Genomic DNA, 24343 nt, shown 5'->3' with positions numbered 1-24343 from the left:
CCTTTCTCTCTCCCTTTCCTTCCCACCCCTCTTCCCTAAGTAGAGGTAATCTTCTTCCCATGCTCTTCCTCTCTTCCCTATTTTGAGTCACCCCCCCTTATATCAGAGAAGACATTCAGGATTTGTTTTTTTGGGATTGACTAACTTCACTTAGCAAAATCTGCTCTAATGCCATCCATTTCCCTGCAAATGCCATGATCTTATTATTTTTTAATGCTGAGTAATATTCCATTGTGTATATATGCCACATTTTTTTTATCCATTCATACATTGAAGGGCATCTAGGTTGGCCCCACAGTCTAGCTATTGTGAATTGTTACTACCATTTTTTTTTGATAAGACTGTCCTTTTTTCTTTGAGTGGTCCTGAATCTCCTTTTGAAAATCAGTTGACCATAGATATTTATTTCCAGACTCTGAATTTGACTCCATTGTTCTGTAGGACTCTCCTTGTGTTGCTCCCATGCTGTCCTGTTTCCTATTGCTTTGTAGTAAATTTTGAAATCAGAAAGTGTGAGTCCTCCTATTTTGTTTTTTTCAAGATGATTTTATTTTTTGCTATTGGTACTTTAACCCAGGGATGCTTAACCACTGAGCCACATCCCCAGCCCTTTTTATATTTTATTCTGAGACAGGGTTTCACTAAGTTGCCTAGGGTCTTGCTAGATGCTGAGGCCGGCTTTTAACTTGCAATCCTCCTGCCTCAGCCCCCTGAGCCTCTAGTATTATAGGCATGTACCACTGTACCTGGCTCAGGATTGTTTTGATGTCTGAATTTTAGCATCAGCTTATCAATTTCTTTGAAGATTGTCTCAACTGTGGGAAAATCACCGAGATCTTTATTGGAACTGTTGGTATTCTCCAGCTCTTGATTCTTTGTGGCTAATTTGAGGAAGCTGTGATATAATTACTTCAAAATAGTGGTTCAGGCTATGTGCCTTTGCTGATTTGTGGCAAAGCATTTTTCCAGTTATAATTAAGTAGGGCATCCAGGTTTTGTAGAACCTGTGCTTCAAAGGGTTATGCAGTCATCCGTGTTTCAGTTCCCTCCCCGACCTCAGCAGCTTCTCAAGCTGTTGCCAAGCAGTTTTTCAGGGATAGGAAAAGAAATGAAATGTTTCAATTAAAAGGTTGACAAAACCTGGTGGTGAGGATGGAATTAAAAAATAACATTTAGATTTAGAGCAAAACAATACATGAGAGAGTTGAAGAGAATAAATAACAAATCAAACCTTTCAATTTATTTCTGCTTCTCTTCTCATTTTACATGGAAGGTAATGAATGATTAAATTGAGATTGCAGTAGAGTGAACACAGAATTATAGAGCAAGAATGAAACTTAGAAGCTCTCTATGATTAATTCTCTCATTGTAGAAATGTTTTTAATCAGATCATTTATATATATCACATATCTCTGACTTTTATTCCCTAGTGCCAGTCTGAAAAATCTCTCTAAGAAACCTGTGAAAATGAATACAAACACTTGTTTTATATTTAATGTACTCTACAATGATTATCTACGGAAATGGCACTTACAAATTCTTTGTTTCTACAACAGAAAGGGAAAAGGTTAGAACTGTAAATGTAAATTTTTAAAAACTTAATTAAAATTTTTACTGAGGCAATTGTAGATTCACATGAAATTATATGAAATAATAGAGGGACATTCACAGTATATTTTATCCTATTTTCCTCAATGGTGACAGCTTGCAAAACTACAGTATACTAGTACAAAGTCACAACCAGGGTATTGACATTGATGCAAGCCACCTTAGAGTTCCCTAGTTTTGCTTGCACTCATTTGTCTGTCTGTGTATGTGACTCTTTGTATAAATTTTATGCAGTTTTGTCATCCGTGCAGGTTTGTATAGCCACCACCAGAGTCAGGCAGGATACTGGTCAACACAAGGATCCCTAGGGTTGACCTTTTTATAACCACATCTGCATCCTTTCCACCCTGTTCTTAATTCCTGGCAACTACTAATATGTCCACCATTCTAAAACTTCTGCATTTCCAAAACATTATAGAAATAACTATTAGGAATTGTCTTTTTCAAATTTGGAGGTAGCTTTCCAATTGTAATAACCATTTGGAATCATTTTCTTTTCATTTAGCCTAATTCCTTAGAGACTCATCCAAATTGCTTCATGTATCCCTATTCCACCTCTTTTTATCACAGAGTAATATTCCATGGTGTATATGTATGGCCTTTTAACCTTTCCCTGTTGAAGGACATCCGAGCCAACTCTGGCTATTTGCTGTGGTGAATAAAATGGTGTGAACATAGTTTTCATAGTACCCAGTGCAATTAATAGTATCATATGATAATAATATGTGGTTTTGTAAGAAGCTACAAACTGTGCATCTTCACCATCATCGATGATGTCAGTATTTTTATTGGTATGTAGTGATATGGTGTTTTGGTATTATTTTTCATTTCTCTCCTATATAGTGTTGAATACCTTTTCAGGGGCTGCATTGCCATCTGTATATACTCTTTGGTGAAATGATTGTTAACATGTTTTGACAATTGGCAAATTGACTTCTTTGTTTATAATAGATGAATTTTGAGATTTTTTCTTATATTTTAGATAATGGTTCTTTGATAGATATGTGGCTCACAAATATTTTCTTCCTTTTTATAGCTTTTCCTTTAGCATTTTTAGATAGACTTTTCAGAGGACAAAGATGTTTAATTTTGATAAGGTTTCTCAATTTAGATGGTGATTTTAGTGGCAACTCTAAGAACTCTCCTTAGCACTAGATCTTAATAATCTTCAGGATTTTTTCTCCCAAAATTCAGTAGTTTAACATTTTCCATTTAAATCTCATTTGAATAAATTTGTGCATAAGGTATGAGGTTGAAGTTGGGGTTCATTGTTTTCCCTATCATTGTCTGATTGCTATAAATTATTAAGAAGTCTATCCTTCCTCTATTTAATTGCTTTTGTGCCCTTATAAAAATCAATTCTGAGTATTTGCAAGGACTTATTTCTGTGTCCTCTATTTTGCCCCATTGATCTATATTTTTTTCCTTCTGACAGTGCCACACTGTTTGGGTTGTTGTCACTGTATAATAAGCTTTAATAGTGGACAGTGTTTCCTCCCACTTGATTCTGTTTTCTCAAGACTGTTTTAGTTGTTCTACAAGTTGTACTTTTCCATGTGAATTATTTGTGTATGCTGTCTTCCCATACAAAGAAAATCTCTTGTTGAGGTTTTTATAGGAATTATATTAAACTTACAGATCAAATTATAATAAATTGACATCTTTCTATCTTGAGTCTTCCAATGCATGAACAGAGTGTGTCTCTCCATTTATGCACCATTTGAAAGTTTATCTCACCAGCATCTTGTAGTATTTGGCATATAGGTCTTATCCATGCTTTTGTTTAATGTATACTTAAGTGTCATCCTCTTTAGGTAACTTTATTTAATTTCAATTTCTGATTGTTTATTTTTACTATGTGTATAAGCAGTTGATTTTTGTTGTTGGTTTTTATCTTGAGAACTTTCTGATTTCACATTAGTTCTGGGAGTTTTTTGATAGATTCCTTGGGATCTTCTGCATATTCTGTCATAGCATCTTCAAAAAGAAGAGATAATTTGTTTCTCAGCTTCTAATCTGTTTGCTTTTTATATCTCTTTCCTGCCTATTACACTGCCAACAATGTTCAGTATTATGTTGAATAAGTGTCATGAGAGAGACATGCTTACTATATTGCTAATCTTAAAGGGAAAACATCCAACCTTCAACCATCATGTGATGTTAGGTATAGGGTTTGTTTGTGTGCATATGTATAAAATGTATATATCATACATTATTATACCTGTACACATAAAATGTATAATAGGTATACATATGAACAGAAACACACACGTGTGTGTTATATGATATAGTGTTTGTTATATAAGTATAGTATATATTTCAAATGTGGTCATCCTCTTATTTTCCTGACTTGCATGAGTTTAAAAATGAATTTTTGTTGGATTTTTTTCAAAAGATTTTTCCTTGTCAATTAATATAATCACATAGTTTTCCTTCTTTAGCTTGATGTTAATGGTGGGTTACACTGATTCTCAAATGCAACCAGTTTTACATACTTAGAATAAATATAACTCAGTCATGTTATATAATCATCTTTATACATTGTTGGGTTTAGTTTGCAAATAATTTTGTTGTGGAATTTTCTCTTGTTTTCTTCCTGGTTCATTTCATTTTATTGTTTATTTTTTTGTTTTGTTCTCTACTCTTTTTGTCTGGTTTTGGTATTAAGCTAATAGTAGCTTCATAAAATGTGTTGAGAAATTTCCTTCCTCTTTTCAGGAAGAACTGAGGTTAATTTAGGCCTTTGGTATAACCCTCCAATGAAATCATCTGGGTTTTTATTTGTTTGTTTGTTTTTGAGAGCCTTAAAATTGTGGATCCAACATCTTTAATAGTTACAAGGATTTTCAAATCATCTATTCTATATTATGTGAGTTTGTTTTTCAGCTGAATCCATTTCACTTAAGTTGTGAAATATGTTTGTGTTGAATTTTCATATTATTCCCTCATTATCCATTTGATGTCTGCTGGGCTTTTAGCTATATCCCTATTTCATTCCAGAGCTTCACAATTTGTATCTTCTTTTTATCTTGCTAGAGACTTCTCAGATTTGTGGATCTTGTTAAAGTACCACTTCCTTTTTAAAATTTTTTGTCTCAATTGTTTTGTTTTATATTTCACTGATTTCTGCCTTTATCTTTGATTTTATTCTTCTGCCCACTTTGGGTTGGTTTTTTACTCTTTCCTTTATCTAGTTTTTTGAGGAAAAAAAATAGGTTATTGATTTCAGGCCTCTCCTAGTTTCTTTCTTTTTTTTTCAATTTTTTTTGTAGTTGTACACAATAACTTTATTATTTATTTATTTTTATGTGGTGCTGGGGATAGAACCCAGGGCCTTGTGAGTGCTCTACCGCTGAGCCACATCCCCAGCTCCTCTCCTAGTTTCTTATATAAGTATCTAGTGCTATAAATTTCCTTCCTATTATTGCTTTAGTGGTATCCCACATGTTTTGATATGTTTTGTTTTCATTCATTTCTCTTAATTAAAAAAATTTTCCCTTCAGACTTTAACTTTGATCCATAGATTACTTACAAATGTTCTTTACTTTCTGCATATTTAATTTTTTTCTTCATAACAGCAAAGAAAAACTAAGGTATGGCCAGAACTTCTATTAGGAGAAACAAGATGAAAAGACAATATATGACGGCTACACAAATGTAATACAGCCAGAAAAGGGAAAGGAAGAAGTAGTAAATGAAATATCATCACTTGTAAATGAGACCAATCTTTATTGTAGTGATTTTGGAAACTTAGAAGACTTTCTTTTTTTAATGTTCTGTAATGGGTATGCAGATATATAGACTACAGAATTGTCTCTTCCATGATGATTTGAAGAGATTCACCAATTACATTTTCTGAATCAGCTAATGTTTATAAATGTAATTTTTGGCAATATTTGCATTTTTCAGAGTTGTGATCTGTTTGGACTTTCAGTCTTTTTAAAGTCATAAGCATAAAATAGTTTACAGTATTTTTTTTTAAGAACTGGTATCTTTACTGTGTTTCCCAGGCTGGTCTCAAACTCCTGGGCTCAAGCAATTCTCCTGCCTCAGCCTGCTAAGTTGCTGGGACTATAGGTGTGTGCCATTGCACCTTGTTTCTGGTATTTTATAAATATTTTATGATATCTATATATATTTTCAATATATTATGTTCCTCCATTTTCAATGTTGAATCTATTATCTCATTGATAATTTGCACCTTGTTTTTTTTTTTCTTTTCATTTTTACTTGATGGGACTCATGAGTTGACAATTAAATCATATTATTCTGCCTATGAAGGTGAGAGCCCTTTTTTTGATTCTGAAAAAATAGACACAACATAAAGCTTACCATTTTAACCATTTTTAAGTGTAAAATTTAGTGGCATTAAGTACATTCACACAGTGTGCAGCCATAACTACTACCCATTTCTGAAACTTTTTCATCACCCCAAGTAGAAACTCTATATTTATTTAACAATAGCTCCTCATTATTCCCTTCTCTCAGCCCCTGATAACCAATATTCTACTTTCTGTCTCTATGAATTTGCCCATTGTAGGTAACTCATGTAAATGGAATTATACAGCGTGTGTCCTTGTGTGTCTGACTGCTTTCATTTAGCATAATATTTTCAGGTTTTTTTTGTTCACTGGGAAATTTGAGCTACTTATATTTATTTGGTCCCAATCCTATTGACTTATATAAGATGTGGGTGATTAAAGTTTTCATATTAGGACTTAAAAGGGCAAAAATGCGTTCTTCATTATCTATATCTCTCCTCCTCTCGGCATGTGTCCACTGACAAAGGAAAAATAAATTTCACTCTTATCACTGCCCAGTGATTGGTCTCTGCTAGTTTAAGGGAACCTCTCCAAGATGAGCTCTGTGTCTCCAGGAGGTGTCCAGCTCTTCCATCCATCCTTTCTTCTCTATCTTCTCTTCGTCTCTGGTGGTTCCTGGATATGGAGAGTAGTTGAGTGTCACAGATATGGATGTGGGGTGGCCTTCATTCTTTGGCCTATCCTCTGAGCTCTTTCTGGCTTATAATGATGATGTCTCTGATCTCACCCAGCTGATTGGCCTATGCGGGCATCAGCTCCTGATGTCCCTTATGGACCATGAATATAGATGTCAGTTCAGCATCTCAGAACAGGTACGAGGCTCAACCACATTTACAATCCTCCAGGTCCTCACAAGTATATCTCAGATCTCTAGTCCAATAACCCCTCTGCCTTTTTCTTATCCTGATGTCAGAACTTCAAGTGCTGGATCCCTGAGAAGGGCTCCAGGATGAATTCTGACCTTCCACTCCCATCTTCCCCTTCCTCCTTGTTCAACACATTACTCTCTTTTGGGGAAATCAGTTCTTTGGCCACATCCTCTGTCACTCCCCTTCTAGATAGACAACACTCCAAGTTGCTGTCCCCAAACTTCCTTCTCTCTGTACCCTGCATGGGGTACAGGAACTTGGAAAATATTTGCTGAATAGTGGTCTGAGTGGGATCTTTACAGCAAACACTGCATCCTGTGTAACAGCCCCGCTTCAAGCAGCTGAGGTAATCTCATTAGTCTCATGATTCTGTTTGGAGTAACTTCTTTAAAAGGTGCTTATTGTTCTCCTGAGCCAGTTACTTTATCTGATGTCACTGGATTGGTAAGGACCACAGGTAGAGACACATAATGGCATGTCTTGAGGAGGTCCTTAATTTTGCGACTATCTCATTCTCTCCAAAGCCTATTACAATTTCTTCTTGAGGCTTAGAGCTGCATTTATCACCAGCACTCTCCTCTCAGAATTGAAAGCATCCAGTAACCAAGCCAACCCCAATTATGTAGCCACAGCCCTTCAAAGAGCCCCACAGTAACCAGGGCAACCCTGATTAAGCTTCATGAGGATGAATAATAAATTACAAGAGGACACAGCCACCGGCTGGGACAGCTGGACACGTCTGGCTATGAAGATGAAGAAAAACTTGGCTGCAGTGCCCAGCCCCCTCTCTCAGTCTCCTTGGCCCTTGCCTCCATCTTGGTTGCCATTGAAAGGTGCATTTCTGTGGTGCTAATTGTGGATCAAGAGTAGTCTTGATTTATCTTGGCCTCATTAAAAATGCAGTATTTGACTTCTGTTTGGGCTTTGTTATAATGACTCAGAATTTTTCCCTTTTAAGGAAAAATCATCCCGTTTTAATGTATCTTCGTGCGAATTTGGCTTATCACGGACAAACAGATTTCATGGCAAAAGCAGCCATTTAAAGAAGTTGCTTCCAAACTCGAAAGTTTCCTTGCAGAGAACACCCCAGCAAAATAAAAAACAATATGGTTGCATGTAAATATTTATCTGCTCACTGTGTGCATTTGTTCATTCTCTTATTTATTGGATCCAAACATTCTGCCTGAAGGGAACCCCATGTCTGGCATGTTCTTGATGCCAGGGACACCTCAGTGACAAGAAAGAGTAGTAATGATTCAGTGCCCTCTTTGTGGGTGGCTCACGTTCTAAGAGGAGACAATTTTAAGCAATGGGAAGTGCTACCAGGAAAGGAGCAAGGAAATGTGGTTGAGGTGGCTAGTGTTTCTCTGAGCACATGGCACATTATCTAAGGCTCAAAAGGTACAAGGTGACAACTAGGCACAAGGCCCTGAGGCTAACTTGATGAGTTTGGAGCACAGAAAGCAGGGGCAGGGTCTGAGATGCCCAGAATTGATAGCCTTGTCCTTGCTGTTTGTCCCCTGGTTTCCAGGAGCTTCCTCTCCAGAAGCTCAGACCTGGATATTTCCACTGCTTGCTTTTGCACTTGTCTGGGTATGAGATTCAATGTGCTGCCCTCTAGTGATATCATTTTTTTTTCCTGTGATTTATGACTGGGGCCCTTGAAGAGTCTTTTCACTTTGCAGAGCACCAGCCATCTGTTAGAGGATGTGTTTTTTTTCCACCCTGTATGTAGAACTGGGCACTCTGTGAAGTGGAAATTATTTGCTGCCCACCTCTGGCAGTTGTTCACAGAAATGTAACAATAACTTGAAGATAACTGTCATCTCAGACTAGGGTAAATTCTCCAGCATTTCTTGGGGAACCCCTAATGTCAGCATATGTAGGTAATTTTCTCTTGGTCTGCACTTCTCCAGGCTTTCAATTATACAGTTGGAGCTAACTGTATTAGGGATGGAGCAGGGAGGGGGCAGGAGGTAGTAAAGCTTCCAACTTTGCTTAATCCTGATTGGACTTTTCCATCCTCCTCAGTCCTCTGTTAGCTGAACTCTCTCTAGGGAGTATCTGCCATTCTTCTTCAGGGCCTCTGGGATGTGAGGGATAAGGCTTTTCCTCTACAGGGGCTGCAGGCTCAGGGAAATGTTCTCATTTCCTTCACTCCTCACCCTGGCCAAGAGGCTCTGCTACAGCCAGACCTCCTGAATGGGCACTGGATTTAGTAGGACTTTAATGTCTGCTGGAAGTGTGTTCTCTAGAGGGAAATGTGATGATCAGAATAATTGTGTGAATTTACAGAACATTTTTAGGCAGTATTAGTGGCTGAGATAACATCCATTACCCATAGCTGACTCAGTCCCCACACTGTGTCTGCTCCTTAGGAATCCCTGCTAGCTTGTCAGTGAAGGATCATAAAAGGAATAAACTCACAGGATGGAACTGACATCTACTGTGGAGGATGGAAAGCACAGAGAAGAGGGCACCTCACTTAACAGAGAGGAGGAAATGGAGTTGCACAGGCTGACAGGGCCAAGCCAGATACAGACCAGATCCAGGAAGACTTGTCCTGAGGGAGCAGCTCCCACCAAGGGCCTAGTGCCTGGAATACAGCACTTTTAAGAGAAGCTGGATATTGAGATTTTTATGTGAAGGTCCCCAATTTTACCATCAAATATAATATGATCTTCCCACCATCCAATAATAAAAAAAGTTAAATTAAAAAATCACTGTCTATTGGATCAATGGTGACCAGCTGGCAACACCACCCTCATTCTTCATTTGAAAATGACCAACAGATAGGGTTGCCTTCTTTTTTCATGGGTTTTGCATCTGAATATTCAACCTATATCTATGGTTCAAAAATGTTCGAAAAAAAATTTTAAAGAAAGCTCAAAAAAAAAATAAAACACCTTGAATTTTCTGCATGCTGAATACTAAGTTGAATTCACAAAAATGAAATATGTGGGCATCCTGAGTAATCTAGAGAGGTGTGGTTCGTACGCAAATACTATGCCATTTATATGACTACTTGAGCATATTGGGATTGGAATTTGGTAACTACTGGGCTCTCAGAACCAACCTCCCATGGATACCAATGGTTAACTATTAATCTGTAGGTGTCCACTGTTGTGTTTTTAGTTTTACTTAGAAACACACAACACTGCTGTGAGCAATGCATTTCCACAGAGAACTCTGAAAATCCTGAGGCTTTTATCACATGTTAAAGACCATAAAAAAAATTTGAACTTGTAAAAATGTTCTGATTTATTGGTTTATGCTCTAGGAAGGAAGAAATTCTAGTTGGCAGGCATTTGTGTCTGAAGATAGAGTAATTAGAGTGGGGCCGAGCATAAGGGAGTTGGCTCCTCTGCAGGCACCCCCACCAAAGCTGGGCACCAGGAGGGTGAAGCACCTCCCCACTGGCCACTCCCCAACCCCTCATTCTGAACCCCTCACAGCACATTCTCCTGATTTACAGAAGATAGCAATCAAAGTTATTTTTGAAAGGAGAAGGAGGACATGTCAACTCAATATACTCGAGTTCCCTTTTTGGAGGGCAACAGCATGGACTAGAATGTTACAAATCAGAGAAGCCATGCAGGAGAGAATGTTTATTCTTTTAATAACATAATTTTCTAAGTTAATTTGACCACAGAACCTAATTTAGTTTCTTGCCAATTTTTTTCTTATTTCAAATGCCCGTGCTGCAAGCATTCTTGTTTAGGTCTCTGGGGAAGAAAAACACTAAATGTTCCTTATTTTCCTGTTACTGCTTCAGTTCTTTGTCCATTTCTGCCAGTGAACTAGAGCTGTACTTTGATTACAGTGATAATTAATGAAATTTCAGAGTCCAGCCTACAAGTGCACGTCTACATAATTAACAAAAGGCGTCTCGGGAGAGGTAGATGCAAGGCACTTCCCTGAAGTTACATGGGAGACAGAATCTCTGCGCCAAACTCCTTCCACACCTCTCCTGAGAAACCAACATCTTAAGAGAAGCAGCCTTCTTTTCTGTTCGATGGGGGATGCTTGTGCGAACATCCATAACTTACCAACTGATGTTGTCCTTGGACTTTTCATGTACATAAAAAGGTCTTGTAAAAATCCGCAGGACTGTGGAAATGGGTTCCACTTCCTCTGAAGGTAAGCCTTCAGGGAGAGCTTGTGAGGGTGGCTTAGTGTTCTCATTTGACAATTGCCTCCCTGGCAGGAGTTCCAGTTAGCATCTGCACATTCCCATTAGTCTTCTCTTTTTTTTCCCCTCTCCCTCTCTCATCAGGATGGCACATATGTGATTTAAAAAAAAAAATTTTTAAGCCCATACTTAAAATAGACTATTTCACAAACAATCTAAGCATCTGTAGCAGAGGCAACAGGGGAAGTAACAGAATATGATGAATCAGAGACCAAAATAAAGGTGAAATAGCTGATGATAGACATGAAAAACATGTAGGCTTTTTTCCCCCTAAAAATCTAGGGAAGGTTATGAGACTTGATTATATGATTTATACAATAAAAATCCTGTCTTTTGGAATTAGATAATCTTTCCTTAAATATTTTACACACACACACACACACACACACACCCCAAATAAAAAACCTTGGTTTAAATCTGAAACGTCCCCAATCTGTGTCATTATTGGAAAGCAGTGGACCCTTTAAGAGGTGGAGCCTAGTGGTAGGAAGTTAGGTCATTGGGGACAGGCCCGTGGAAGGGCTATTAGAACCCTAGCCCTTTCCTTTATCCCTCTTTGCTTCCTGTCTGCCATGAGGTGAGCAGACCTCCTCTGCCGTATACGTGTACTCCCACCATGATGTGCTGTGCCACCATGGGCCCAAAGCAAGGGGGCCAACCAATTATGGACTGAAACCACTGATACCATGAACCAAAATAGACCTCTCTTCTTAAGTTAATTATCTCATGTATTTTGTCCCAACAATGGAAAGTTGATCAATACACCTAGATTCTCATCAGATTGGGGATTTTAAAGGAATAAATACTTTTCATGTCTGTTTCCTTCCATCACCATAGTGCAAATACTAAAAGGTGATTTTAAAACAAAGAATGCTACAGCTCTTTGCCTTCACCAGCCACATAAATGCATTTCCTATACCACGTGCCTGTGTTCTAATGCACTTTAATTATGTGAAAAGTGAAATTCAGAAATGCTGATCAGTCATAATGGGCAGGCTTTAGGCCATAAAATACATTGAAAGTAATGCAGGGATAAAATAGTCTGTCAGTTTAAAGGTGGAAATTTAGATTCTAATGAGCTGGGATGGAATCAAAAGAACAATCCTGCCAGTAGTCTTTATAATTTAGATGTCTCTGAATTCACATATGCAGGGTAAAAGCTGGTCAAGCCCAGTCTTGGGATGATTCAAGTCCTGGAACAGGAAAGGGGACACTGGAGTGAGGCACACTACACCCCAGCAGATTTGGTGGGACTGACCTTCCCACAGATTCAATAAGTGCTAGAGGAATACAATGTATCATCATCATCTATAGTCACCTTGCTATTAGTAGATCTCTTGAAATTCATTTCCCCTTATCTAACTGTAATTATGCATTCTATTACTGATATCTCCCCAACCACCCAGCCTCTGGTAACCACCGATCTACACTCTACTTTTATGAGATCATCTTTTTCGGATTCCACATATGAGTAAGATCACGCAGTACATGGTATTGTATCCTTGAAAAATGTAAAGAGAATGGATGTTAAGTGCTCTTACCACAAAACTGATAACTGTGAGAGGTAATGCATTTGTTAATTAGCTATATTGAACCATTTCACGATGTATGTATACTTCAAAACATCCTGTTGTGCAGTACAAAAACAATACTATCTGTCAATAGGAAAAAAAAAAAAAGAGTGCTTGAAGTCAGGGCTGACTGCCAGGCTACTGGCATAAAGTGTAGCGTCCCTGACCTAACATCCCTCATGTCCACTTACCAAAGGTTTATTTTCCCATTTCCTAGAATGGACTTGTATTAAGGAATGCCAGGGTGAAATGGGTCATAGTTTTGAAGTTCCTGGGCCAAAGGCCTGGCCCTTTGTGGAGGGGGAGTGTGGAGTGGCTTCAGGGGCTAAGCCATCTGGCCCCAGTGAACTTTAGGCTGTAGGTTTCCAGGTGCTCAAGATCTAGGCCCAGGTCAGGGAAAGGACTCGGGATGGCAGCCAGTGCCCTGCAAGGAGGGCCAGAGTGGGGACTAATGAGTGACTCTTCTGTCATGCAGAGGTTCCCTAAATGGACTGCCTGTCCTCTGCCCACCCTGCCTGGTGTTTCCTGTGCATGACATACAGTGAGTGAGTTTGAGAGATGGTCAGTCATATTCTGAAGCCTGGAATGACATGGCATGACCACTACTCTCCACTAGCTGTACTGTGGAGTTGACAATGTGCAGATTTTTATAAATTTTATCATAGAACAAATAAGGGCTCTCCCATTTATAGTAGTACTAAAAGCAAAATGGAAAAAGTCTCCTAAGGGAAGGATTAAAGAAATATATTGACTTTTACTCTTTCTATTATTATGCATTAATTTGAATAGCTTCATATTTTATTTTTTAAATATTTTTTAGTTGTAGATAGACACAATACCTTTATTTTATTTATTTATTTTTATGTGGTGCTGAGGATCAAACCCAGGGCCTCGCACATGCTAGGTAAGCGCTCTACAGCTGAGCCCCAGCCCCAGCCCCAAATAACTTCATATTTTATAGAAGATCCTCTTGTATCACACATCACCTAATCTTGAGTATGAGGAATAATACTTGTACAGTTTATTGATTTCACTCTATGACATATATCAATATATTTGAAGCATAAGTGTGTTAGTCGGCTTTCCAACACTGTAACAAAGTACCTGAGACAATCAACTTATAGAAAGACAAAGTTTATTTTAGCACAAAATTTTGGAGGTTTCAGTCCACAATTTTCCTTGTTCCTTTTGGCCAGTGGGGAGCAGCACACCATGGTAGAAGCACATGACAGTACAAAACCACTTACCTCATGGCTGGGGAAGAAAGGGGCCTGAGATCCCATTATCTCTTCAAATACATGATCCCAATGATGTGAAGATGTCCCATTAGATTCCACATCTTAAAGTTTTTACCACCTAATCCAGTAGCACCAAGCTGAGGAGAAAGCCTTTAACACATGGGTTTTTAGGAGACAACCAAGTCCAAACTTGTAGCAAAAAGTTATCTGTTGAAATATGCTTCGGAAAGAGACAAATTGAAGTGCCAAATGATTAGAGAAGGATTTATCAAGCCTGTTTGAAAGGTAGCCAAAATTTGTTGTAATCAGGTATAGTAGGACACAGACATAAAGACAACTGTCTTGAAAGAATAGTTTATTATTTATGGTTTCCACACCATGAAAAGCTACACGAAGAGGTACCAGGTAGTCAGGAGGCAGAGGGGTGTAGGGCCAGAGCCTTTATTGTGACTTCTATGTGAAGAAACAGATAAGCAAGTTGGAACAGCTTAAGATTGGCAAATTTAAATAATTTTGGTGGGTTTTGGTTATATGGAAGGTCCCTAGTTGTCCAAGACGTAGTCCTGAGTTGATTTAGGACAGGGGAAATATTGGCTGGATGTGCGATAGTTAGATAAAGGGGATTGTTGGGGGTATAGACTATGGGTTGATTGGTTAGCCTACAAAAGGGGGCTTGCAAGCAAGTTGTTTATTATCTGTGGGAATTAGCTACCCCTGGGAGGGGTAGCCTCTCCAAGGTTAGTAAGACTCCTCCAGGATGTCAAGGCAACATAAAATACAGAAAATAACTTAATACTAAACCTTCTGGAAGCATTGACAGTCCGGTCAAATTACCAAAATGACACGTTTACACCCAGCTTTTTAGTGCCATAACTCTCTGTCCATCCTCCACTTCCGTCAGTTGTGAACAGTCACAGTGTGCCAAGCCCTTGTCCTCAGGGAGTTTGCACTCTGATGAGGATGCACCTGCTACAAGCACATGGAGAAGGAAACTCATGTTTCAGAGACACTAGTTCTCACTTGAGAATGAAAAGGAAGATGTCTGTGCTGAGTCTTGGAGGGAAAGAGGTCCTTTCCCAGTATTCTTTGCCTCAGTTAATGGCAACAGTGTGAGACAGGCATATTCCAGGGGGAAGAACCAGCCTGTGAGCAATCAAACTCAAAATGCAAGTTTCTCACCATCCCTTGAAGGTTTCCTTATGGCCACGTGTTATGGTTTAGATGTAAGGTGTCCCCAAAAAGCTCATGTATGAGACAATGCAAGAAGGTTTAGAGGAGAAATGATTGGGTTATGAGAGCCTTAACCCAATCAGTGAATTAATCCCCTAATGGGTATTAACTGAGGGGTAACTGAAGGCAGGTAGGATGTGGCTGGGGGAGGTAGGTCATTGGGGATGTGCCTTTGGGGTATATACATTTTATACCTGGTGAATGAAGTCTCTTTCTCTGTTTCCTGGAAACATGTCCCCAGCTACTTTCCTCTGCCACACTCTTTTGCCATGTTGTTCTGTCTCATTTGGGGCCCCAAAGAATGGAGTCGGCTATCTATGGACTAAGACCTCTGAAACCGTGAGCCTCAAAATAAACTTTTTTTCCTGTAACTGTTCTCTTCAGGTCTTCTGATCACAGCAGCAGCTGGGAGAATCTGAAACAGGCCCCAAGATCTACTCAGTTTTAAGCAATTGATTGTCACCCAGGATATTTATATGTTTTTGATAAATTATCCATGTTAGCTCAGACATATCCCCAACATTATTGGGTTAGATAGGAATCAAGAGATTAATGAGAATGTTTGCATAAGTGGTAGAATCCCAGCAGTGTTAAAAATAGGGTCTACTTTCTTCACCAAATGATGTAATCAACAAAGTGAAAAGGCAATATATACAAATTATGTATCTGTTAAAAGGTTAATATCCATCACTTATAAAGAACTCTTCTAATTCAACAATAAAAAGACAACCTAATTTAAAAAAATGAGTGAAGGATATGAATAGCACTTTTTCCCAAGAAGATAGACAAATAGCCAAGAAGCATACAGTGGCATGCAACCTCACTAATCTTTAGGAAAATGCAAATCAATGCAACAATAAATTACTACCACATGCCTATTAGAATGGCTATTGTAAATTTTTTTAAAACACAGAAGTTAACAAGCGAGGCAAAAATGTAGAAATAGGGATCCTTGTGTACTACTGGTGGGAATGTAATATGGTACATACTCTGTGGAAAACAATGTGACATTCACTCACAAAATTAATAGAATTACCATATGATCCAGTAGTTACATTTATTGGTATATACTCAAAGGAATTGAAAGTAAGAACTGAAACCAATATTTGTACACTCGTGTTCACAGGAGCATTGTTTACAACAGTTAAAAAGAGACAACCCAAGTGTCCATCAGCAGATGAATGGATAAACAAAATTCTCATATAAATGGAGAGTTATTCAACTTTTAAAAGAAGGGAAATTCTGACACATTCTTCAACATGGACAGTCATTGAGGACATTACATTTAGTAAAATAAGACAGCCATGAAAAGAAATACTATATGATTTCCTTTATATGGGGTACCTAGATTGGTCAAATTCAAACAGAAAGTAGAAAAGAGAAAGGAAGGGGAAACTCATACTCAATGGGCGAGTGTTTCAATTTTGCAAGATGAAAAAATTCTGAAGATGGATAGTGGTGATGGTTGCACAATAACGAATGTATTTAACAATATTGAGTGGTACACTTAAAATGGTGAAGGTGGTAAACATTGTGCAATGCGTATTTGCCACAGTTAAAAATCAGGTTCTATAAACCCATTCTTTCATTAACATAATGATAACAATGATCACATCGGCAAATAATGACACTGGCACTTTGTGTTTTTACCTCCATGACCTCATCTGGTCCTCAGCAGGGTCCCAGGATCCTGCAGCTTGGAAAGGTGAAGTGGTCTGTCCTGGACCACTTTGTGGTACTGCTAAGCTCCTCTGCTTCTGATAGGGTTTCACCCCAACAGACCCATCATAAGTTGAAAACATCCTTGTCAAAAAAATGCATTTAATATACCTACCCTACAGAATACCACAGCTTAGCCTAGCCTTCCTTAAACAAGCTGAGGACATGTCCAACCTACAGTTGGACAAAATCATCAAACACAAAGCCTATTTTATAATAAAGTGTCAATTATCTCGTCATTTACTGACTTCTGAAAGTGAAAACCAGAATGGTGATGTGGCTGTACTTTCGCACCATTGTCCAGTTGAAAACTCACAAGTTGAATCATTGTAAGTCGGGGACCCTGGTGTGCCCACTGCGCATGCCCCAGCCCACAGTCACTGTGGCCTCTCTCCCCGCTCTGTCCTGCTTTCCCTCCCTTGACCTTGATAACACCTTCATCTCCAGGCTTAGCCGTTCCCTGCTGCTGTCCTTTTAGGAGTATCTGAAGGTCACCTCTCTATCTCATTTGTGCTTCTATGAGAGAATTGCAGGGTCATTGCATCCCTGTCTTTTTGTTGTACAAGCCCTTTCTACTATGAGACAGGCTGATGTGCCATAAATAAGGGGGGCGGGATAGCTTTTAAATACTCCAAAGAGATTCATGAAAAATTACTGTGGCTTCATTTGCAAAGCTCTGCTGTGTTTTTTCCAATGACTCCAACACCAAGGGGCATTCTTGAAATAAATCTGTCAGCTGCCTGCATGCCCAGATGTCGAGGTCAAGGAACTAATCAGGAGGTTTCCAGAATTTTTCTTAGAATTAATCACAAACTCATTGAAATAACTGATGGAAAAGATTTATTTGGATATCTATTCCTTTGGGCTACTGAAGGGTTATTTTATGTAATAAAGCATGCCTGCCAGCCAAACCTATTTCCCTTCCTTTTCCCTGGACGATCCTTCACTGAGGAAACTGTCTTGTTATTTACATTAGCTACTTCAGTCTCAATGCCAAGCCTAGAAGTGTGATTATATAATAATTCCTTGCATGTTTATGAAGTGTGGGAGAATGAACTACACTTGTCCTTCACTATCCATTGGGGATTAATTCCAGGATACCCCGACAAGCACACATATACGAAAATCCTTACATGCCTAAGTCCCTTACATAAAATGGTGTGGAATTTGTATATAAACTATGCACATCTTTGTGTGCTTTAAGTCATCTCTAGATTGTTTCCAATATTTAACACAATGTAAATGTGTTGTAAATAGTTTTTATACGTATTGTTTAGTGAATAATGAGGAGAAAAAAAGTCTTATTTAGTACAGATGTAATTTTTTTCTTCTCACATTTTCAACCAGTGGTTGGTTGAATCTGCAGATGCAGAGTCCACAGATATAGTGGGCTGACTGCATATCAAGAAAGTTGGGCTTTTATACAGTTGAGAGCAGCAAAGAGACAGCCAAAGCCAAAGATGAGATTCACAAGCCTAGACACCAGGTTCTGAGCCAACCTTGCCTCCCTGCCCATGGTTTATGACGTGATGAAAACTTGACAGAGTAGAACTTGACTACTCTGTACTAATATAGTTCATAGAAAGAAGAAAAGAAGAAGCAATTATTTGGTACATTTCTTATGGTTTCTTTTGGTTATCTCCAAATCAGAAAAACCTTTTCAGGAGTCGGGGAGTGATCTGTCCATCACACACATTCCTGGGGTACAGTGTTTGCTTGGCCAGGGGGTAGGCCTATGATCCCAGCTGTTCCATCTAGCCATTCCAGGATTTGGAATCTTTAGTAGAGTAACTGATAGAAGGGGAAATGAGGGTCTTCACCCCAGCTGTGCATCTAAAGCAGATAGCAAGCATTTCAGGCCACCTAGATTCCTTAGCTACTACCTTAAAGGATTCCTTCCATGGTGTGTATTCTATTTGTGTTTTTGCCTGTAGCAATTTTTGTTAATTGATATTTTCATTGAAAATCATCTTTTTTTAAAAAAATTGATTTTAAAGTTTACTAGTACTGAGTTGTTAGTATATTCTCTTCTCATTTTTAATTCTCTCTACATGTGTATGTGTGTCCCTTTTCTTATTCCTAATGAATGTTAAATTTTTGTGCATCTCCTAAAATTATATCTGGGGTTTCAAGATCTTTAACCCAGGAACTTAGCAGCCTGGGGGCAAATGTGTCCCTGGTTGCTCCAGCCCCAGGCCTGGCTAGCGAGGTGTACCCCTGGTTTTGTCCTGGTCTGTTTTTGTTTTGAGGCCTCATAGCTTCATAGATTTGGGGTTTGTTTTTCAAGGGACTCCACATTCCATGTCAATGCAACCATTCTTTTTACATTGTCCTGGATATTTATTGTTTTGACTTAGATCCTTAGTAAAAGATATTTTACTTTTTATATGAGACAGCTAAGGATGAATAGTTCATTATGCTAGCACCTTTATTAAGCAAACAATCATTTTCCTACTGAATTGAAAGGCCATTTTTTCATATATTATATTCCTGTAGATAATTCTATTTCTGAAATTATCTCACTGATCTCTGTTTTGAAGCCATTGCCTTAGTGTTTTGAATATAGCATCTTGATAATACCTTTAATATCCATCCCTCCTATTGTTACCCCTTTTCAGGATTTTCTGGGTAATTCTTGTGCAGATGTTATTATGTCTACAGGACTTTAGAATATTTTTCCCTGTTCTAGTCACTGATTCTTATTTGGAATGCCTGTACATGAATCCTTGGGAAGGATCACATTTTTAGAATCCTGCAACTTTCCATTTAGGAGCAGCCTATGTGCCCGCCCTGGTCCAGGCTGGCTGTTTCAGTCAGGGTTCTCAGTTGTGAAGGAGCCAACTGCAGCTGTTTTTCACCTAGAAGGAATTATCATAGAACTTCCAGTAGCTCACAGAGCCTCCAGGACAACCAGAAACCAAGGTTGGATATAGCCAGGAAAGGAAGGAAAATCCAAATTGTACCAAAGAACTGCATTAAGGGTGACCCCACTATTTTGGTAAAACCTGGTGCCAGCATATGAGAACCAGCTGCCAAAGGAGAAGGTACCAGAAGATTGAAGGAAGAGGCTAACAGATCCAGGATTTCACAAGCACAGTTTATTGGAGACTTTCAGACAGAAGTGTGTCTTGGTCAGCAGTGAGATTAGTGGATCCCTGTATTCCAAGGCAAGAAGAAGGGGTTTATAAGCTAAGCCAGATAAAGGTGAGACACAGCCAACTGGAGCACACATGGCCTCTCTCAAAGTGTCTATCATCAGTTAAGAAACAATACCAGCATCAGTGGTTGGTATAACACACACAGTATCAGTGATTGGTATAACACACTGTCTAAATGACTTTTTCCTATAATGACTTTGTCCTGTGGGTTTCGGGATATATGTCAAGGTCACCTATCAAGCAAAATAGTGGTTACAACCAAGATGGCTATAGTCATGTCAAATTGTGTATCTACACCCATCATCACCACCCGACCAAGACCCCGCCAGCAGAGTGTTGATGACCTTGTTGACCCTGAGCTCTGAACCCTGCCTCCTGAACCTCAGTCCCTTTCCCCCTGAAAATAGAAGGTGTCTGCTGCCCCTTATGCCAGAATGGAGTCTGCTCAGTGCATGGTTCTTGTGACCAAAGCTCTGTCTTAAGTTTGATGAAGTCCTGTTCCATGGATGGAGCCAGGTTACCTACTAGCTTCCTCATTGCTTCATAAGGCAGGCTGGAAGGGCATTTCTGGAGAAGGCAGAAAACAGAAGGTGGGGGATTCCCTAAACCCAGGAGGAGGCTCATTATTAGTGGTTGGCCATATTGAGTGACCTACATTCATTTTATCTGAGTTCTTGCTCTTTAATAACATTTAAACACAATTTCACATAGATCACTTAATTTTCATGTTTATTTATTAATACTTTATTTTTCTGTGAATGTAATATTTTTGTGATATTTGTTCTAATTTTTACTAGTATTGCATTTATTATAATTGGTGTAACTAATACTCTCATTAATTCCATCAGTTTTTCAGTATAGACTCTTAGGTTGTTTTAGACATACAATCATGCCATTTGAATACAAGCAGGTTTATAATTTATACAGCTTATAATGTTTCCTTATCTTATTGAATTAGCTAAAGCTCCCAAAAGAAAGCAAAATTGTGGTGATAATTATGGATATCTGAGAGGGAAAGTCACTTTTAAAAAGAAATGGCAAATACAGATAAGGACCAGAATGATAAAGCCCACAGGAACACAATGAAGAGGCTTATTTGTAGGTGTTGTTGCAGCCAGCCCAGTTGAGAATTCAGAATGCAAAAGGAAAATCTAGGAACCTTATCTAAAAAGCAAAGGATGCAGTGAGTAGGCCTTGCAGAGGGAAGTGGCCCCTTAGATGAGAGCCTCCACATTTCTTGGCTCTAAGAATGCTGCATTACCCCACATCCAGTGTTTGTAAGTAGCAGACACATGGATGCATGAGGATTTCACAGCATCATATTTTGTAATACTTCATGCAATGAAAAAACATTTGTTACACTTATAATTGATCAATATTTATCTGAATAGCATTCACATTTTGAGTTGGCTGGTAAAAGACAGTATTTATTGAAAAGTAGGGCACCGCCTAGTCTAAGGGAAATCATTTGTTTCCTATTATGGGCTATTTTGAATAAAATTGCATAGATTTTATTGATTTTCTTTTTAGTCATTTTACCTCTAGGTTTTTATATTTTTAAAATCCCCTGTCTTCCCAGGCATGGGGTGACTCTGTTCTTTCCCCTGTCACTGAGACTCTCCTGTATCACTTGGTATAACACTGTTTATTGAAATGCTTGGAATGTTGTTCTTTCCATCCATGGTTTTTAATTTTCCAAGCTGTTTTTATTTACTCGACATTTATTGAACACCTACAATTTATTCAACACTGCAAATACGGTGATGATAAGATATGTAACTATAGCTGGATAAAATAAGTGTCGAGTAGAGGTAGGACTGGAAACCCAGAAAAGACCTTAAAGACAGAGCTAGAGTTGGGCATTGATGGACGAGTAGGAGTTTGATACTACAAAATTAGACAGGAAATTTCTGACCATGAGAAAAGCATGAGTCAAGGTGCAGAGCTATAACATATCTCCCTGCACAAATCAGTTTGAGTGATTTTCAGCGTTTTTCTATAATTCACCTGCCATTTTCTGGAATGCACAGCTAAGCTTTCTTCAAATATACTTTTTCTTTTTTTACTCGTTGCTATTAAAATAGGAATTTCAAGGAATTCCTGATAGTATTCTTCCTGGCCTTGGTCAATAGAGATTGTGTTTGATTTGTTACTTAAGGGTAACTGAAGTGGGATGCTTTGCACTGAGCCATCTTCACTCATCCTTAATCATGTCTCTCGGGCCTGCCCTCGAGGTCCCAATGCCATGTTAACGGAGAGGTAACAGTGGGGTCTGTCTGTGTTCCTCCGTCTAGATCAAGTTTGACAGTGTGGAGGTGTGTGTCTGCTGTGAGCTGCAACACCAGTCATCTGGCTGCAGCAACCTCGGGGAGACGCTGAAGCTGAACCCACTGCAGGAGAACTGCAACGCTGTGAGGCTGACCTTGAAGGTGACCGCTGGGCGCTGTTTGTGCATGCATTTCTTCACCCCGTGCTTTACAGACATTATGGGAAGATTTATTAGCACACAGTTTCCTTTCAGCCCATAATTCATCCAGGTAGATTCAATGCCAGAGGCAATGTCTTTCAGGGGAACATTTTAAAGGATTATAGATGTTCATTTGGAAGATGTTGCTTTCTGGATAGTGTTTTCCATGTTTACCTTTCCATTTTCCTGCCTCTGACATATGCAAAGTGGGATGTGGATGTTTAAGAGAGTTTTTCTTTTTCTTTTTTTTATCCTTTTTACAAACGATGATGTGATTTATTCTATTGCTTTTCTGACATTTTTGCTATAACTTCATCAGAAAACACATGGGTGTTTATTTTGCTATTTAAAGGGCATTTGGAGAAAAATTGTATAATCTCTCATGGGAATCTGTTTTCTTTTATTTATTTATTTATTTATTTATTTATTTATTTATTTATTTTAGTTATGGGTGGACACAACATCTTTGTTTGTATGTGGTGCTGAGGATCAAACCCGGGCAGCACGCATGCCAGGCGAGCGCGCTACCGCTTGAGCCACATCCCCAGCCCCGCAATCTGTTTTCTTGTAAAATATCTGATCTTAAGAAAAATGACATAGAAAATTTGTTCATATTATTCTGTTTATTTATTTATTTTTTGATGCAAGCATTTTTTTTTAATTTCTGAAAACCAAAATTGGCTGTTTAAAAACACATATGAACAATAAGCCCAATCTTTACATTGAATGCAATTGTGCAAAAACTTTTTTTTTTTTTAAACAAAAGACATGGCATGTTCAAAGGAACTCTTGGTTGGTGGTAGGATTATATTTATAGTAAACAGAGAACTCTAGAATGTGTACAGGAAACACAGTATGTAGGGAAATGGAGGCTTCAAGAAAAGCCACATCAAATCTGGAAAGAAGGAAGGGACATGCGGCCCTCTGGAATTTGACACCTGTGATTAGTTTTCCATGGGTGGTCAGTAGATGGCAAATAAGCAAAGATGTGCAAAGGATGCACCTGATCAATGTGGTAAGAGTCGGACTGGTTCTGCAAACCTGCCTTGTTTGGGATGGAAGTGCCCAAGCTCTGGGTCCCAGCATCCCACAAGATAAAATATAAAATTGCATAGATTTTATTGATTATTATCACAAGATTGATAATTCAGCAGGGTTAGGGGCAGCCAGAAGCAAAACAGTGCAGGATGCCCTCTCTTATGGTTCTCGGCTTTTTCTTACTGTCCCAGATTACATACAACCACAGTTGATGCCTCACTACATCTGGGACCTGCTCAGCCCTTCAGAGCCCTTCTTAAAGGGACAAAAGCAATCATTACTCAGATCTCCTTCTGGCAACTCCCAAGTTACCTAGGCAACTGGGTAACTTTTCTTTTCATATTTAAAAATATATATAACAAAATAATAGGTAATTATAATGCAACTACCCACTTCCTGGAAGAGCTAGTAAATCCCCAAGGGAATCTTTCTACTCTCTAGGCCACTTGTGTGTGTTAATCAACTTGATGTCACTATAACAGAATCCCTGAGATAATCAACTTATAAGAGAAAAGTTTTATTTTGGCTTAGTTTTGGAGGTTCCAGTCCATGATTGAGTAGCACCTTTTGCCCTGGGCCTGTGGCAGGGCAGCACATCATGGTGGGAACTCATGGCAGAGCAAAACCACTCACTTTATAGGAAACCAGGGAGCAAAAGAAAAAGTGGAAAGGACTGGGCTCTCCTAAAGGCTCCATTGCTTCCAAATAGCATCCCTTTGGGACTGAGCCTTTAATATGCTGACTGTTGGAGGGAAACTTACCAAACTGTAGCCATGTAGGATGCAGTTAAACCTGTAAATCACCTCCCACTCTTCAGCTATGGGTATGTTTGGCCAATTCCATAAAAGCCGTGGAGTTCTCCTTGGCACCTTGCTTACTCTGTGGGACCCAGGACACATCTTCATCAACCTCCAGCCCCTGATAAGGTGAC

At 38.8% G+C, this 24343-nt stretch overlaps 1 protein-coding gene across 1 annotated transcript in view; it reads left to right on the top strand.

Annotated features, from left to right (window-relative positions):
- Positions 1-24343, top strand: part of Entrep2 (endosomal transmembrane epsin interactor 2) — a 420764-nt gene that overhangs the window by 331877 nt on the left and 64544 nt on the right. Inside the window, exon 4 of the mRNA XM_046435750.2 lies at positions 22202-22336. Within this exon, the coding sequence (XP_046291706.2) occupies positions 22202-22336 (135 nt within the window). The remainder of the gene's footprint in view (positions 1-22201; positions 22337-24343) is intronic.

The sequence above is a fragment of the Marmota monax genome, unplaced genomic scaffold, assembly GCF_021218885.2.
Source record: "Marmota monax isolate L192 unplaced genomic scaffold, Marmota_monax_Labrador192_F-V1.1 WCK01_AAM20220418_F8-fsc00005, whole genome shotgun sequence".
NCBI lineage: Eukaryota > Metazoa > Chordata > Mammalia > Rodentia > Sciuridae > Marmota > Marmota monax.
This window is presented reverse-complemented; position numbering and strand designations above follow the sequence as displayed.